Below are 17,848 nucleotides of genomic sequence, written 5' to 3'. Positions count from 1 at the left end.
GCCTACCTGGCTGCCGAATGTACATTTTTCCCCACCTCGGATACCCATAGTTGTCCTTTTCTTTGAAACTCTCAATATGGAGTTCGGCTTTCTGGCCCTGAGCATCAATATTCATGTTTAGTTATGCTACTTCCCAGCTTCACCCCTTGCTTTCCTATAGAAGAAGAAGAGTTGGGTTTTATATGACGATTTTCTCTAACTTTGCAGGAGAATCAAACTGGCTTGCAATCTCCTTCCCTTCCTCTCCCCACCATAGACACCTTGTGAGGTAGGTGAAGCTGAAACAGTTCAAAGAGAACTGTGACTAGCCCAAGGTCACCCAGCTGGCCTCATGTAGAGGAGTGGGGAAACCAACCCGGTTCACCAAATTAGATTCTGCCACTCATGTGGAGGAGTGGGGAATCGAACCTGGTTCTCTAGATTAGAGTCTGCCGCTCTTAACCACTATACACTGCTGGGCTCAGGAGTTTACACAGTTGTTGGCTATTAAGAGAAACAGCAAAGATCCACACTTCAGTCCAAATTTTTAGTACACACAGTCTCATAAACTGCAACTCTCAACATCTCAGGAGTACAGTTTATTAAGTTTGTGGCTAACTACACAAGAGAAATGATATTACATGAATACCAAACATAACATTGACTAATTAAGATCTAAGAAAAATTAGGATCACCTTTTTATGTACTCTTAATATTAACAGGTCTTAATGTTATATACATATCCCCTCTTTTGTACCAACTTTTAAAACTTTTGACAGAAAATTATTTCTCAATCTTTTCTCTGCAGTCTCCTTATTTTATTTGCACTTCTTAAAATTTTATAGCTTTTTGCAGAATGCTGAACATATCAAAAACAGATTTCTACTTTATACAGATATTTGAAAAAAAATACTTAATTGTATTTGAATGACTTTAAAAAAGCACATTCATAGGTAAGCTGTACATAATTTGTTATTTTATAAAAGGGTAATGAGATTTCATAAACTATTGATTTCATAAGCCATTTCTATCCAGACAAATATTATAAAATCCTTATTGCTCAAGATAAATGTCAATAAAAATTCGGAGGGTTGGTTAAATGGTTGCGATAAGGGGAAATGGCTGATTGTACAAGAGGGAAAGACAAACTAGATTTGGACTGGATTTGCTACCATTGTTTGGGTTGTAGCACACATAATCCATCCCTGTTTTTGTTACTCTGTTTCCTAGTTTTTCCTGTATGAAACTGTGCAAAAAGAGGTTTCAGTTTTCCCACAGTTTGCCTAGACAGATGCCCCATAATGAACCCCTTTTTCAGCCACTATCCCATCTCTTCCTCATCACTGGAATCTTTTTTCTTTGTTAAATACATTTTATTCTGGAATTGCACCCATTTACCTTCCCTCCCCACCTTTGCACCGATACTCTACATTTTTTAGCAGAAGCAAAGCCTGGCTCCTTCATAATCCCATCTCAGAGTCCCACCCACCCACCACCCTTTCCCGCAGCACACCAGATCATGTTCATTAATGGTGCACGACTACAAAGTTGAATGGGTGCAATTATGAACATTCAGTGTTACTTTAAAATCTTCCATTGAGGAAGTGTTTGGAAAAACTGCATGAAGATTGGGATGGAGAGATACAAAACTGAAATGAAATCTTAACGATCTGAACACATCTTAAAAAGGCAGAACCATTTCAGCTTCACTTAGGATACAGGACAATAAAACGGCATGTGAGAGCTTAGGCTGGCTGGTTATTCAGCGGCTGGTGCTCTGCTTCACTCGGTAGCCTGACTGGGTTTTCTTGAGGTGTCTCGTTTCTAGCACGACATCTATCGAGGAGCATCACAACAGTATCCGCAATAAACGCGAAGCTGGCAAAGAATCCAAACACCTGTTAAACGAAAGAGAGAAGGAATCTAGTCATTAAAAAGCACACACAGACCGACTCTGTCAAGGTAGATCTTCCCGCTAGTCTACAATTTGTCAATAGCCATGGCTGGGGGCTGTGGCTCAGTGGTAGAGCATCTGCTTGGCATGCAGAAGGTCCCAGGTTCAATCCCTGGCATCTCCAGTTAAAGGGTCTAGGCAAGTAGATGTTGTGAAAGACCCCTGCCTGAGGCCCTGGAGAGCAGCTGCCAGTCTGAGTAGACAATACGGTCTTTGATGGACCAAGGGTCTGATTCAGTATAAGGCAGCTTCATGTCTTCATGCACTGAAGATCCCCTTCAGTGTTTATGAACAGTCAAAGGCTTTGGGGCTGCTGTCGGTAAGGTCTGCAATATAAGGAATAGTGGTGGGGAGAGAGAGGGGTTCTAGCAAGACCTGTAGCCAAAGCCATCCCCAGATGGTAGCTCTGGCTTTGTGCCCCATTACCGCAGACAGCGCCGGCTGCCGAAAACGACCAGCACAACACTGCCATGTTGTCAGAATGCCACCTTGTGCTGGAAGATACTGGTTCTTTAATCAGAATCTCTTCTTCACACAGATGCCAGGACTTGAACCCACCAACGCATGCTCAATCTGCTTTCCCGTTGCCAGTTGCTCCAACGGCACTGAGAATCCTACATGCCACCAGCTCATCAAGCAGCTGCGTCTCTTGATTCACATGCACACTTCTCTTAAAACCACTGAACGTTTCCTTTCCTCTGGTTATACCTGTGCAGCATCTGTCAAGAGCTATGCGGGGCTGCATCCTGCCTGCAGTACATATACAAAGCCTCTTCTCAGAACAACTGGCTGTTGTGTGCATTTTGGGAGGGCAGGCTGTTTTCACATGAGGTGTCAAATAGTATCAGAGCCAGCTGGGCAACCTATCTGAAAGACTGCAAAGTCTTCTGAAGAACGTGAAATTGTTTTAAGTAAGAGGGGGTGATACAACATAGGTGGGACCCACCAATCTGAAGGGCAGCTGCACACCCTTCGCTGGTTACTGGCTCCTCCTTGTTCTACCACCCCCTAGAAGTGAGATCCTTCTCCGCCAGAGTTTGGAGAGAAGAAGAAGAGTTGGTTTTTTATATGCAGACGTTCTCTACCACTTAAGGAAGAATCAAACCGGCTTTCAATCACCTTCTCTTCCCCCCCCCCCCAACAGACACCTTGTGAAGTAGGTGGGGCTGAGAAAGCTGTGACTAGCCCAAGTTCACCCAGCTGGCTTCATGTGTAGGAGTGGGGAATCAAACCAGGTTCTCCAGATCAGAGTCCACCGCTCTTAACCATGCTGTCTCTCCCTTTTCAATCACAGTAGAATGGCCTGCTTGAGGGGATCAGGAGTGCCAGCTCTTAAGATGAGATGTAAAGTAGTCCTATTTGGGAGGGCATCGCACTGATGTTTTTAGGACTGTCAAGTATACACAATAGGGCCATATACTTACAATGGCAGCAATTTCAACTGGCGTCCCATCTTTGGTTGCAGAAAACACAATTGAAGCAAGCAAGAAAAGGAGTCCCACTATTGTAACAATCCAGAAATCCTTCAAACAATGAAAATAATTTGCAGATAGCATTAGAAATGTCATTTTTAATCTTCATTCCTAACACATTATTCAAATTTTGTTCTCATTATTATATGGAGAAGAGTTGGTTTTTATATGCCAATTTTCTCTACCTTTTAAGGAGAATCAAACCAGCTTACAACCTCCTTCTCTTCCTCTCCCCACAACAGATACCCTGTGAAGTAGGTGAGGCTGAGAGAGCTCTAAGAGAACTGTGACTAGCCCAAGGTCACCCAGTTGGCCTCATGTGTACGAGTGGGGAAACTCAACCCGGTTCACCAGATTAGAGTCCACCGCTCATGTGTAGGAGTGGGGAAATCAAACCCAGTTCTCAAGATTAGAGTCCACTACTCCTAACCACTACACCACACTGGCTCTCAATATATGTAAATATATCACATTTCTGATGTACAACCTTCTTTTTACCTTGTTGTTGAACTCATTTTACAGATGGAGAAAGTGAAGCTGAGAACAGTTTAAACTTCAGCAAAGTTTAAAATACAGTTTTCTCAGAACATACTCCATCACTGTAACTGCTTCACCACATTGGCTTTGAAAGTAACACCTTTCCCATTTAAAAGCATTATCCCACACACACTTTATTGCATTCATTGGCAGTCACAAAGCGGGCTTAACAACGTTACAGAACAAGTCATAAAACAGAAGTAATGCTGCTCACTTATCGACCCTACCAAATGGCCTCCAAAGTAACGAAGTCTTAACCAGCCATCTAAACACAACAATTTTAACAGCTGGATTAGGTGCTCACCAAAATGTCCTTTGTCCACACCACACGTTTTTACAGATACCAAAAGCAAGCAGACATTAGCAACTTTTTTTGTTGTTGCCTTCAAGTCACATCTGACTGATAGCGACCCCCTGGTGGGGTTTTCAAGGCAAGAGATGTTCAGAGGTGGTTTGCCATGGCCTGCCTTCGCATCACGACCCGGGTATCCCTTGCAGATCTCCCATCCAAATACTTGCCAGGGTTGATCCTGCTTAGCTTCTGAGATCTGACAAGATCAGGCTAGCTTGGGGTATCCAGGTCAGGGCAGCAACCCTTTATTTATAGTCAAAGCCAGTGGTATCCATAAACACATTATCAAGGAGTTTCATTGTGGAAAAGTTGTACCAAACTTCCCAAAAACATACTAAGGTCAGATGCAGTTGTTTTAAATGCAAGACCATATACAATAAAAGCGATTTTGTAAGCCCATACAAACAGTAGGATATGAGAAAGGCTGTGATTTCCCCACTTTCTTCTCAGATCAGTACACTCCCCCATCCACATAATTAACCAGCGCATCTTCCTTGATGGACATATACTTGACATACTTTAGAGCTGTGATCCCCAGCATGAGGGCTGTGGGTAAAGCAGTGGGTTTCCTTGTGCCCATTTGCTTCTTTGACGAAAGTATGTCTTCCAAAAAGCAAAGAACCATCCTTGGCTTTCCTCCATCTCACAGGAGTCGAAGGTGTTTCAGCAAAACCCAGGAGGCAACATCAGAGAGCATCCATTCAAAAACAGATGCCTCTATTGCTTGGTTTGCAACCTTCCAACGTTGTGTGATTGACTCTGGAACCCTACGACAGCCATTTTGTGGTGGTGCCTGCTACCCATCCTCTAAGTACACCCAAGCCCAACAAGATTGGGGGCTCTCCGTGGCATGCTAAGCCGGTAAACTGAAGCATCACCTCCATGTTGCCTGGTGAGTATCTCTTGTCCACACACCATAAATCTTTAAACATACTGATGGTGATTAGGAACTAGGGTATCCAACTACAGCAGAGGTAGCAAACACAGGCAAATACTCTCCGCCCTTGAAAAGAACAATAAAATACTCCTTATCTGGCCAGTTCTATGGTCCCCAACTAAAATGCTTTCAAAGCATACCTGGGCATGAAGTGTTTTAATTTGCCAAAAACATATTTTGCGTTAATCATCTGACAATTCCCATGACGAGTAATCCTGAGCAGACACAAAGAAGAGAACAGGACCTGCTATCAAAACCACAGCCATACCAAACGTACAAAGAACCTCTCCTTACCAACTGCTTGACTTGCTGCTTCCCTACTCTCTCATAGAGTGACGTGCAATACATGGCAAGGATTGGGATACACAAGAGGAAGGCACTGCAACTGACAAACTCGAAGAAGTAAAGCCCACCACAGCTGGTGCATACTTCTAAGACTTCTTCAAGTACAAAGGCCAGGAAGGACAGACCCTGTGGAGGAAGGAAAAGAGCGTCAGTTTAACAGCGCAATCAGCAGTCTGAACAAGATTATCCCTGCTCAAGTGATTCATTTACATGAGTGTTTTCAAGTATGTTGTTCACAGTATAATGCTCATCTCCCCCAGCCTCATAAGGTAGGCTCTTAAAAGTTCCCATTTCTCAGACACAGAACTTTGGTTTAAGAGATCAGAACGTGTCCAGATCCATCAAGAAACTCCAAAACTGAATCAGGATTTGAACTTGGGTCTTCTGGGTACATCAATCCAACCACATTTTCTGGATTTGAGGGACAATACTTCCCCAGTTGCAGCCATTGTGCTGTGGCTCTTAACTCTTTCGCATTAAGCTGGATCCTACTACACCCTCCTGCCAAGGCTTTCTCCATCATCAAAAAGCCTTCCTTCTCCGGAGAAAGACTTGGCGGAAGGGAAACATTAAGAATGCAACTGACTGTCTTTCCCTTTTCAACAAATGGAATCATGGAAAGGGCAGAATGCAAGAGACAATGAGATGATAAACAGGGTACAGTAACATGGGCCATCACAGCAAGAAACCAAAAATATATAGCAAAAATCATATAAAAATCTGGGGAGAAAAACAACCCTGAAGGCAAAAGTTAATTTGAGGTGGGGGGATTAACAGCAAGCTGGAAGGGATGATGCAATTCTGGCCTGAAACACACAGATATCAGCTTCCCCACTGCTGCAGTGGCTGACCAGGAAACACCTCAAAGGAGCAGAAAACTAGATACGGTGGCCTGTTGTTTCCTGATAATATTATCCAACGCACGTTCTTGCAGATTTCAGTTTCTGCTGTAGGAGATTAATACCACAAGCCATATGCCCTCCCCCACAACTGACATTACTACTAAATTAGAGAAGAGTGGCTACAATCCATTCCTCTGTCTAAAGCAAAATATGGTTTATATCAGATATTTTCTTTTGAGAGAGAAAAAAGCTGCAAGTATTCATACATAGAGTTGTGTCAATTTCCAACCATTCCCTGCTCTGGAGATCTTCATTAGGCTGTGAGGGTCCACGCTCTTTTTCTCTGGCTGGATGGGGCAGGCTGGCGCACAAGGATCAGGACTTGGGAGACCTCTGAGAAAAGCTGCTGGTTCTCAGTACCGATGAGTACCATCACCAAGAAAGCCTTGGTTTACACACACGTATTTCCAGCTCTGCACTGCTACTACTGTGCTGCATTAGATTTCCAGGATCCCTCCACTTGCTCCCAAAACCTAGTGACACATAAAAATTCTTCCAGCTTCTCAAAGATTTTCCACAGGACAATATAAGGTCATCATTTTGCTTTACTTTCAGTTCTTGTATTCTTTGTTCCCATATTAGTAACCATCGCTGCATAACAACAAATGGGACCATTACACAGGGGTTTTTTTTGTGTTTCTTAGCAGCCTGCTTCCAAACAATCCTAGTATATGAAGATGTAACAATCAGCATCTTTGTATTTTTAACATGAAAGGGATTCACAGACTATTTATTGAAGCTCAAGTATGTAATACGTCTAATGGATTTCAATGATGAGCACAGACAGCAATCAGATACATTCCTCAAGCCCTTCAAGCCAGTCCCACACTGACTAGAGCCAGAATACCTGACACGACAACAAATACTCCGAAATAACCAGGGCTCCTAAGGGATGCTTCCTAGAAACTGGTCTATTGCTCCTTAGAATACAAGTCTCTCGTTTCTTGCACATTAAGGTGACAAAGGACTTAAAATTAGTGACATGCTCAAAAGGCCATTGTGCAAGTGGACAGGCTTCCTCGTGCCAGCAGATATTTAATTGGTTGTGCAATTGCGTTATTAGAGGTTGCCTGGATATGCCGCTTTTGGAGCAAATCCAACACCGAGCAAAGCAAGAGTTCCTAAAGTGGGGGGAGGGAGAGAGAAAGAAGCCCCTCCTGTTGACCAGCCTGGTCCCTCTATCAGCAGGCAACCACCCCACAGAAAAAGAGAGAATGAGACCTCCTGCAACTGAGCAGTAGAGACAGTAGCAAGCAGCAGCCAGGACAAGAGGAGGACTGAGAACTTCATAATCTCTTTCCCCCCTACTCCACCAACCCCATTGTGGCAACTGGAAATAGTCAAACAGCGTTAAACGGGCAGACACAGCCCAAAACTGAACTGGAAACCTAGGAGGTTACGGGTAACACTATAAAAAGGAAACAATATATATGTTTAACCCAGCAGTGCACTTAAAAACACATTTTAAAAAACAAAGTAGGCCTCTAACCACAAACTGTGGTCCAGAACGAGCACACCTTTACTGTCCCGTTGAGGTGGCTGTTAAGATCATGAGCCAGATGTAAAATGCTAAAAATCATTTTCACTTGAGTATACAATTGGAAACGCAACCATCTTCGTTCATCTAATACCAACCTTTTGGGGGTCCCCGGCCCGAGGAGTGTCCGGCTGGCCTCAGCTAGGGCTTTTTCTGCCCTTGCCCCACCTGGTGGATTGGCCTCTCTAATGAGACCAGGGCCCTGCGAGACGGTGGAGAGTTCCACAGGGCCTGTAAAACAGAGCTATTCCGGCAGGCCGATGGTTGAGGCCAGCTACAGTTCCCTTATATATAAATGCGGCCTCCCCTAACCTCCACTGCTGTTATATTTCCCCCCTATAGTCCAACTTGGGATCTTATCCATCTGCTCACTGGATGTAGCTTTATGTTACACCTTAGAGGCGCCAGGTAACTTAAGACCTTTCTGTTGGTATGCCTGTTTTTTATGGGGCTATTTTAAATGTTTTTAAGGTTTTGTCTAGTTAAGGGGATGTTATACCCCTCTGTGAGTTGCTCTGAGCCTGGCCTTGGCCGGGGAGAGCAGGGTAGAAGTTGAAATTATTAATTATTAATTAATTAATTAATAAACCATACGACTTCACGCAGCGTACAACAACATTTTATCCTTCATCTAGTATATATGTACACGTTGACTGTGACCACTGAGGAAGGCCTTTTTGGCCATAACACATCTGGTCCATGTATATTGTTTCATTGGATTAATCTGTGGTGCTTTTAACGAACTGCAATAGGTGTACAGTGTATTGCACAGTTTGGACATGTATGGCCTAGAAGCCTGTTTCTTTTATAATGTATTTTTAAGTGCACTACTGGATTAAAGATATATTTTGTTTAATCTCTTTTGATAGTTGCCCTGCATACATGTGTATGGATTGTACATGCATTTACTGTGACTTGTGAGCAAGACTACTGCAATTAATAAAACAGGAGTCCAGTGACAGTAAAACGTTTTGCCACTCTTTAAGGTGCCACGGAGTGCCTGTTTTATTTTGTTGTAACTGAGGAACATGGCTACCCATTTGGAATTCACGATGTTAACACAGGATCCCTTCACCAGACAGAGGGACACTATTAGATGGAGTTCAAACAACATGAAACAAGGAACCGTAGAGGACAAGAATGAACGCAAGCTCAGTAGTGAGAAATTCTGTGAAGGATACACACTATATATGAAGAAAAGAATATAAAATTAACAAGGATGACTTCTTCCTTCCAGTTTATATTCAAAGCTCTGACATATTGTTCATTTCAGGACAAGAACTCTATGACTTGCCTTCTAACACTAAGAAAACTGCTGTGAACACCATTCTTGGCCACACCACTGGTGGAATCAAAATGTGTGTACTGAAATGGTTTTGGTTCCGGTACACTAACTTACTGTACATTCCAGCCGCCCAAAAATAGTGAAAAAGGAAGTATTCCAGATTACTTTCTCTTCTAACAATGACTGACCACTTTATTACATCGTAAGCTCTCATACAAGGGAAACAATGCCCGCACTCCAATTTCCTCAGCGAGTCACCTTTAATGACATGTGGGACTATGCATGTTTACATAACTTAAAGGCTGATGATAAAGCGACTGAGAATCCTGATAATATCAGAGATGGTAACAGAAATAGTTGGGCATATTGCCACTGTCTGTATACAAGCACCTTTGGTCATGGAAGCTCTGCCAAGTGCCACAGTAACTACTGTATCTAACAGTAAGCGGGCTGCCCCCGTGTAGATGATGAAAACAACAAAACTTGGCCACTCACATCACAAGAGCAAGACTATGTACTCAGTGGGCTCCCCAAGTGTAGACAACTTTGACACTTCAAACCGGTAAAACCTGAAAAAAAAACCTTTAAAACCATACTGATGAGGGCTAAACATGCCCCACAAGACAAAGAATGTTGAGAGCAGCTGAGTGTCAGTGGAAGGAAAAGTGATGGGGGCGGGTAGAGAAACCAATCTGCTTAAGCCTCAGAGTTCAGAGAATACTGGAGAAAAATATGTTAAGACATGGGATTTTCCAAAGTGCTCACCCCCTCTCACAATTACTTGCAAGCCCTCTGCTTATACTTACTAATAATGAGAGTGGTATTTGGACACTCCTATTATGAATATTCAGTGGAATATCCATGTTCCAATTTATCTTGTAAACAGTTGTTCATGAAGTCTAAGAAAGAATAAGAAATGCAGAACAATGCAGTAGAAGGGTGGCCAATCTCTTAAGCAGAAACTAGGAAGGTGGGAAATGATATATCTGAGGTCATTTTATTGTTTTCCAGCCTAGCAATCTTCATCTTATAGTTCATAAGCAATTTATGTATTAATGTTGTTTTTTATTTTTATTTTCAGTCAGGACGCAGCTGATTTATGGTGACCGCACAGGATTTTCAAGGTATAAGATGTTCAGAGGGGGTTTGCCGTTGCCTGCCTCCGCATAGCAACCCTGGACTTCCTTGGTAGTCTCCCATCTCAATTCTGAACAGGGCTGACCCTGCTTAGCGCCCAAGATCTGATGAAATCAGGTTAGCCTGGGCCATCCAGGTTAGGACAATGCTGTTTACCTGTAAACAATGTCGGCTTAAGCAAATCTGGATAAACATTTACCACTCCTTGCCAGCAATTTTTTTGGCAAGCAAATATGCACATTTAGCTTATCAGCCTTGTCCAGGACAGAATAAGCACTGCGAAATCGTAAGCGCTGGCATCAGATTTCTAGGTGCCAAACAGACCAGGCACCTGGTGGCTTCTCAGATCTTGGGTCAAGGGTGTGTAGAGGGTAAATAGCGCCCAAGAGGGTTGACACTCATCTTGCTGAAAGCTCAACTGAACAGGAAAGAACTCCTGTTTGGGTTTTTCCCCCCTACTGAACTCTTGACATTTTACCATATCATAAAGAGTTACTTTTCTAGAGCAACATTGAAACCACCAGGCCTTTTCGCCATAGATCTGCTTGGGACATTTGCAAATCATAATCTGCTGGGAGGAAAAAAACACCTGCTTGCCACTGGCAGTTCTCAAACACAGACAGAATGGGAATTTGTTCAGTTGAAGATCCAGGACTGGAATTCTGCCTGGCCCCCAGACAGCAGGTATTACAAAGAGTCAATCTGCAAGCAGCTTGGGGTGAAGGGGTAAAAGAGTTTACAATCTGGGTGCTGTAGGCAGAGATGGTGGTTGCATTTAGAAGAAGAAGAAGAGCTGGGTTTTATATGCTGACTTTCTCTACCTTTTGATGAGAATCAAACCGGCTTACACTCTCCTTCCCTTCCTCTCCCCACAACAGACACTTTGTGAGGTAGATGGCGCTGAGAGTTTGGAGAGAACTGTGACTAGCCCAAGGTCAACTGAAAGAAAAAGGGGGGGCGAGGAGAAAAGAAACTCCATCGGAAAGCAGAACGTAACTAAAGGGGTTGAGCTAAACACTATTAAAATATCAACAAATGTATCTGTTTCATTATTATGGTGCCCAATTATGTTAAAAACAGAGCCTACAATGTAGGCTATCTAAAAACAATAAACATACAACACATTCACAGTTGATGGATATCTATACAATTACCAAACTAAGACCAGATACATTTTGGCCTTATCTAGACCTTCCTCAGTGGTCATACATATTTGTTGACATTTTAATAGTGTTTAGAGCAACCCTTTGGTTTCGTAGCCCAAGGTCACCCAGCTGGCTTCATGTGGAGGAGTGGAGAATCAAACCGGTTCTCCACTTTAGAGTCCACCGCTCTTAACCACTACACCATGCTGTACCTCTCATTAAGTCAGGAGAGGTTGCAAGGGGGTTGTCACAGGACACTGTACATGATGTGTGCAATGTTGACGTAACCTCACTGCCTCAGATAAAGAGTCCCTACCGTCATTTGCACTAGGGATTACCCTGCATGTGCAATAGCTCTTGAGCAGCAGCCAAATCTTAGGGCTGGAGATCTCAGGACGCCACCACACATCTAGTTACTAGTTTTGCCTTCTTACTAGGTGGGAAGAAAATTGAAGTGTGATAATATCTGAAGCAGGATTAAAAGGATTCACTGTGAATGCAACAGACATAGAAGTGGGTATGAGACAGCACAAGGGAGATTTTGGGACAGATTTCCAGTGCAGCGTTTTATTTGCCCAGACATGGATAGGTTTTTAAAGCAACGAGAGGAGGGAATGTCAAAAGCCAAGGGCTACACATCAGCAAATGGTAAAGGAATCAACCCTGTTCAATTGACACATAAACAGCAAGACTGTTTACAGGAGTCTCTGAGCCCAGAGCAGCACAAACCCACAAACCAAGCCGGGTGGGGAAAGCCACCCACCTTGCCTTAAAATGAGCCCAGATCCTTCCTGCATACCACCTGCAAGCTCTCTCTGCCTCGTAGCAATGAAGATAAAAGCTGATTGTAAACATCGCCCACCGTCATGGCTCTAGCAGTTGTGCAAACAAGCCCTGACTCAGGTCCTAGATGCCTGGATTACAAAGGGTTTGAGCTGCCTTTCAGATACACGTGAGTGCACTATACAAAAAGCCTTGAAGTATGAGTCCCCACCCTGCTTAGAGAACAATTAAAATAAAACTAGATGGAAAAGCATGGCTGGTAGGGATTAGCTTCCCATTTATGCTGTGTTTAGCGTTCTTCTCAGCCTCCTCAGAAGGAATTGGCAGGATGGGTCTACCACTATTTAGAGCATCCCTGACAAGTGTTTGTCCAGCCTCTGTTTAAAGACTGTTTAAAGACTGCCAGTGAGGGGCACCTCCCTAGGTAGCTGATTCCACTGTCAAATAACTCTTACTGTAAAAATGTTTTTCCTAATATCCAGCCGTAACTGAAATTGTTGCACTCCTGTATGCAAATTATGTTCTCCACGTACCAAATGAGAATCATGCAAATAGGCTTGAAAAAAAAGTTTAAAAGGAAAAAAATAGACCACCAGACATGATCTTTTCACCCCATCTGATAGCAAGAAGGGCTAGGGTTCCCTTATGAGGAATTCTGTTAGCTTTCCATTAAAGAATTTCACCTCAGGCTCAAGCTTGAGAACAAAGAGGAGATAAGTCATCCAGCATCTTCAACGATAAAGCACGTCGTTCATTGTTGTTTTTTTAGCCAGGAGAACCTGCACGGATACTAAGATGGTAAAAAATATTTTCGCAATGAATTCCAAAAGTACTTTACTGAAGGCAAATCTCGGTGAGCCTCAGCCTAGCTCCAACTGACCCACATTATCTCAGTTCACAAGTGACACTTGTTTCCACTAGAAACCATCACCACCCCTTCAGCTACTGAAGGAGAGGCCAGGACCCAGCTTGCACAGGCCCACAAAATACCTCCAACCCGCAATATATAATTCTTTGTTATAAAACCGGGCCTGGAGGCTGGCGTTACAAGTTGGCACAGCATACCAAAAGAAAAAGAAAAATTCCCAGTTCCGGCAAAATATTCTTTCACTTTCATCGCCAAGTATAAGCACTAGCATAGAGTTCCCATCGAACACACTTTTTCCAGGGACGGAAAGCCCCCGGCCTTCAGTAAATGACATGGCCTTTGAAGGGCAAATTTAAATCAATCATCTTGCACGGCTGCTTAAAGGTTCGCAGTGGGGCAAGGGCCCCAAAAGAAGCCCTGTCCGATGGGTCCATGCTCCTGCACAAAACAATCCCAACCAGGCATACCAACGTTTCCACCACTCCAACGAACACGTGGTTTTCAACACGCACGCACCCACAGCCGGGAGACCAAGCCTAATGCGAGTTCCAGACACGAGTTTTCCAAAGATGCGTGTAGCGCAGTAAAGAATCCACAGCAACCAGATCTGCCCTGCGAAGATCCCTCCGGGGATTTTGCTGTTTGCCCGCTAGTGTGCTTATTCCACGATGCCAACTTGGATACACAGGGGGAGAGCGGAGCCTGGTTTGCTATGCTCTCCCGATGCATCAAAGCAACATCTGCAGCCGCTAGCAAGCAAAGGAGTCGGGTATGCGGCTTTGCCTCGCTGTTTATGCATGGGAGGTTTTGTCTTGGATTTGCCGCTCTCTAGACCAGTGGTTCTCAACCTTTTTTTTGTTCCATTCCCCCCTTTCACCATTGTTCAGAATATAATCCCCCCCTTCCCGAGATAGTCTAACTCAAAAAAACAAACTACAATTTCACAGATTGCACATAATCTACAGGACATCACACTTTGCTGAATAGTGGTCCCAATTCTCCCCTTGGAACCCTAAAATGCCCCCCCCCCCGGGAAATTCCCCCCTTGTTGAGAACCCCTGCTCCAGACGCACATTTTCCCCATCCGAATTCTCAGAACTCAACAATAAGCCCCCCATGCAGAGTTTTGAGAATTCAGACGGGGGCAATGCACATCTGTGTGTGTGTGTGTGTGTGTGTAAAGTGCCGTCAAGTCGCAGCTGACTTATGGTGACCCCTTTTGGGGTTTTCATGGCAAGAGACTAACAGAGGTGGTTTGCCAGTGCCTTCCTCTGCACAGAAACCCTGGACTTCCTTGGTAGTCTCCCATCCAAATACTAACCAGGGTTGACCCTGCTTAGCTTCTGAGATCTGACGAGATCAGGCTAGCCTGGGCCATCCAGGGCAGGGCAATGTGCATCTAGAGAGCGGCAAATTCAAGGCAAAACCTCCCGTGCATACATGGCCGTAGTTTCCTCTTTAGCGAGGATCTGAACCTTGGGGGTAGTCAGGCACAGTGTGCCAGAATCGCTTGGGTCCACCATTAAAGTTCTTTTCCTTTTATCCCTTAGAAGCTCCTTGATCAATTGATCTTGAGAAACATATATCTAATGTTGGAGGGATATAAGGATTGAAACAAACCTTGCCACTGACAATGTAGCCTTGGGGTTCCTATCGCTTAGTAAAAAAGGCATTATGTCAGTCACAGAGGCATTGGATTTGTATATTAAAAGGGGGGAAATATAGTGCGAACGAAGTTCCTTGTAAAAGCGGCCTTCCAAAAGGGCCTGGGCTAATGAGTCAAGAGAGCCAGAAGAGCAAGGGCAGATCCTGTCTGAGTATGGTATATTCAGAATTCTTCCCTGCATTACCATAGAAGGGTTGGCATTCAATCTAGCCAAGCAAAAAGCTCTACAGCAGTGGTTCCCAACCTTTTTTTGACCAGGGACCACTAGGACTTTTTTGTTCAGTGCAGGGACCCCAAGGTTCAAAATAAAAATTCAGAGAATTTGAAAATAACCTTTAATCGTAACTGTTAGTTAAACATTAAACTCAGAAAAATATTTGAATATATTTTTATAATAGAAAACTTTTAATTGAAAATATTTATTTATTATGGGTTTATAACTTTGTTTCGCGGACCTATACGTAGTTCTCGCGGACTCCTGGGGGCCCACGGACCCCTGGTTGGGAACCAGTGCTCTACAGAGACGAGGAGTTGTCCGATAATATGTATAGGCAGGCAGACCACGTGGAGGGGGTATTCCGAAGAACTGGGATGAACAGACGCGAGGAGCACGAAAAGTAGGGCTGTTATAATCGAGCTCTTTAACGCGCTTTTTAATTTTGGTCAAAGCTTCCGATCTCCCAAGATCTAAACACGTCTCCTGCGAGAAGCCCAACAACGCCAGTTTCTCATCTAAGTTTTTTTTTTGCCATGAGGATTTAAAAGGGTCATGCTCCAGAGGCGCTAGGAACCCCTCAGTGCTAAAGCACAGTTGAAGGTGTAGTTTAAAGGGGGCCAACCACGCCCTCGCTTCGAGTGACATTTGGGGCGAAAACGCACGGTGGCTGGAGCCTCCTTTCTTCCCTGTTCCAGCCAGGATCCAGCCAGGATCGAACGCACGAACGTTCTTAGAACGTTCGAAGAATGTTCGTGCGTTCGATCCTGGCTGGAACGTTCGAAGAACGTCCGTGCGTTCGATCCTGGCTGGATCCTGGCTGGAACAGGGAAGAAAGGAGGCTCCAGCCACCGTGCGTTTTCGCCCTTGGCCAAACTCGGGACGGAGAGTAACGCCAGCACCGCATGGAGGGGCATGGAGGAGTTTCCCTAAGAACGGAAGCAGCGGCCGTGGAAGGGACAGAGGGGTCGCCGTGGCCGCCAGCGGTAGCCAAACACCCCAGAAGGGCCCGCCGCACCCCTGTTTCATCCAGCAAAGGGGAAGAGAAGAGAGGGCGGGCGGGCGGGCGACTCAGGGGCGCGGCTGTGGATTCCTGCCCAACCCGGAACTGCAAGAGCCCCTCCCGCTCCCCTAAAGGCGTCTGGCGGGAGGCCGGTCCCCACTGGCCCCCCGCCCAGGCCAGCCCCCCCCCCCCCGCCTTACCAGTTGCGAAGCCTTGAGGAGGAGGCGGGGGACCCCCAGGCGGGCGGCGGTGCAGCCGCAGGAGCGGCGTCCTTTGCGGGGCGGCTGCTCGGCGGGGCTGGTGGTGTCCTCGTAGACCGGCCTGCCGCCGTTCTCCATGGCCGGCGAGGAGCGGCTCCGGGGAGCCGAGGCGAGGGCGGAGAGCTCTGCGGGGAAAACGAAAGGAGAGGTGGGTCGGTGGGTGGGTGGGAGGAAAGCCCCGCCTCAGCTGCGCCGCGCCCGGCCGCCGGGCGCAAAACCCTCCCCCGGGAGGAGCCGCGCAAGGCGGCGTCGGGCAGAGGCGGGGAGGGCCGGCCCGCCCCCCAGGTAAGGAGCCCGCCTGGGAAGAGGCGCCGCCTCCACCAGCCCCTCCTCATCGCATTGCTTATGGCTTGTAAATGTCATGCCCGGATAGAAGGGCTGGTTTCGAACACTAGAGGCGTTCACGCGCCCACCCATGGAAGCTTTGGGAAGTGGGCATCCGGGAGCCGTGAACCGACAAATCCTGCTCTCTGTGCCTGGTACGGCCTCTCACCAGTCGAGAGCTCTGAATTACCTTCATCTTCAGGCATGTGGTTTCTGGTTACTAAGATCCCAAGACCTAGAACTCGCTTCGAGACAGCCTTCGGCCAATATCGACCGCTATGCTAATGAGAGTGAAGTAGACGCTTAATGTGCATGGGTGCTTATGCGTCTCAATCTGCTTGTCAGCAGCCATGGGCCTGCCCCATGCGAATGCATAGATGATACTGACTTTCCTTTGTTTCTCGGGTGAGTAACTCTGCATCTTATTTGTGGGTTATTTCACACACACACCCGTCTGTGTTTAGCTCCATAAAGAACTGTTGCTCTTTTTAACCTCCTCATAGTTGTCTTCATTGGACTTTATAAGACAACCAGGGCACTTCATAAACAGGGCCCGATGAAGACCTTTAGAGGCCCTAAGTACTGAAAGCCCTGACCTGGATGGCCCAGGCTAGCCTGATCTCGTCAGATCTCAGAAGCTAAGCAGGGTCAGCCCTGGTTAGTACTTGGATGGGGGACCACCAAGGAAGTCCAGGGTTGCTGTGCAGAGGACGGCACTGGCAAACCACCTCTGTTAGTCTCTTGCCATGAAAACCCCAAAAAGGGGTCGCCATAAGTCGGCTGCGACTTGAAGGCACTTTACACACACACAAGTACTGAAAAGATTTTGTCCATTAATAGCCATTAATAACTAATAATACATAATGGCTAGTATTTAACTATCTGATTCTTAAATAATACCTAATCGCCTTACTATACTAAGGATGCTTTCACACATGCTGAATAATGCACTTTCAGTGCACTTTAATGATGGTTTGCAAGTGGATTTTGCCATTCCACACTGGCCATTTATGCATGGGAGGTTTTGCCTTGAATTTGCCACTCTAGGGGCACAATTTCCTCATCCAAATTCTCACGTCTCTGCATGGGGGCTTGTTTTTTAGTTTTGAGAATTCAGATGGGGGAAATGTGCATCTAGAGAGTAAATC

At 45.3% G+C, this 17,848-nt stretch overlaps 1 protein-coding gene across 1 annotated transcript; it reads right to left on the bottom strand.

Annotated features, from left to right (window-relative positions):
• Nucleotides 1–1,724: 1,724 nt before the first annotated feature.
• CMTM6 (CKLF like MARVEL transmembrane domain containing 6) lies at nucleotides 1,725–16,454 on the bottom strand. Its single transcript, XM_056857439.1, has 4 exons — nucleotides 16,317–16,454; nucleotides 5,526–5,702; nucleotides 3,358–3,456; nucleotides 1,725–1,877 (listed from the first exon to the last, which is right to left on the bottom strand). The coding sequence occupies exons 1-4, from the start codon at nucleotides 16,452–16,454 to the stop codon at nucleotides 1,725–1,727; spliced, it is 567 nt and encodes a 188-aa protein (XP_056713417.1).
• Between the last annotated feature and the right edge of the window lie 1,394 nt (nucleotides 16,455–17,848).

This window comes from Euleptes europaea, chromosome 11 (assembly GCF_029931775.1).
Source record: "Euleptes europaea isolate rEulEur1 chromosome 11, rEulEur1.hap1, whole genome shotgun sequence".
In the NCBI taxonomy this organism is placed as follows: Eukaryota; Metazoa; Chordata; class Lepidosauria; order Squamata; family Sphaerodactylidae; genus Euleptes; species Euleptes europaea.
The sequence above is the reverse complement of the archived record's forward strand: the minus strand, read 5'-3'. Positions and strand labels throughout refer to the sequence as shown.

Coding starts and splice junctions, on each gene's coding strand:
- CMTM6 (XM_056857439.1), bottom strand. CDS start 16,454: ATGGAGAACGGCGGCAGGCCGGTCTACGAGGACACCACCAGCCCCGCC. Junction 5,703..16,316: donor TCCTCAAGGCTTCGCAACTG/GTAAGGCGGGGG, acceptor CTTCCTCCACAG/GGTCTGTCCTTCCTGGCCTT. Junction 3,457..5,525: donor AGCAGCAAGTCAAGCAGTTG/GTAAGGAGAGGT, acceptor CATTGTTTGAAG/GATTTCTGGATTGTTACAAT.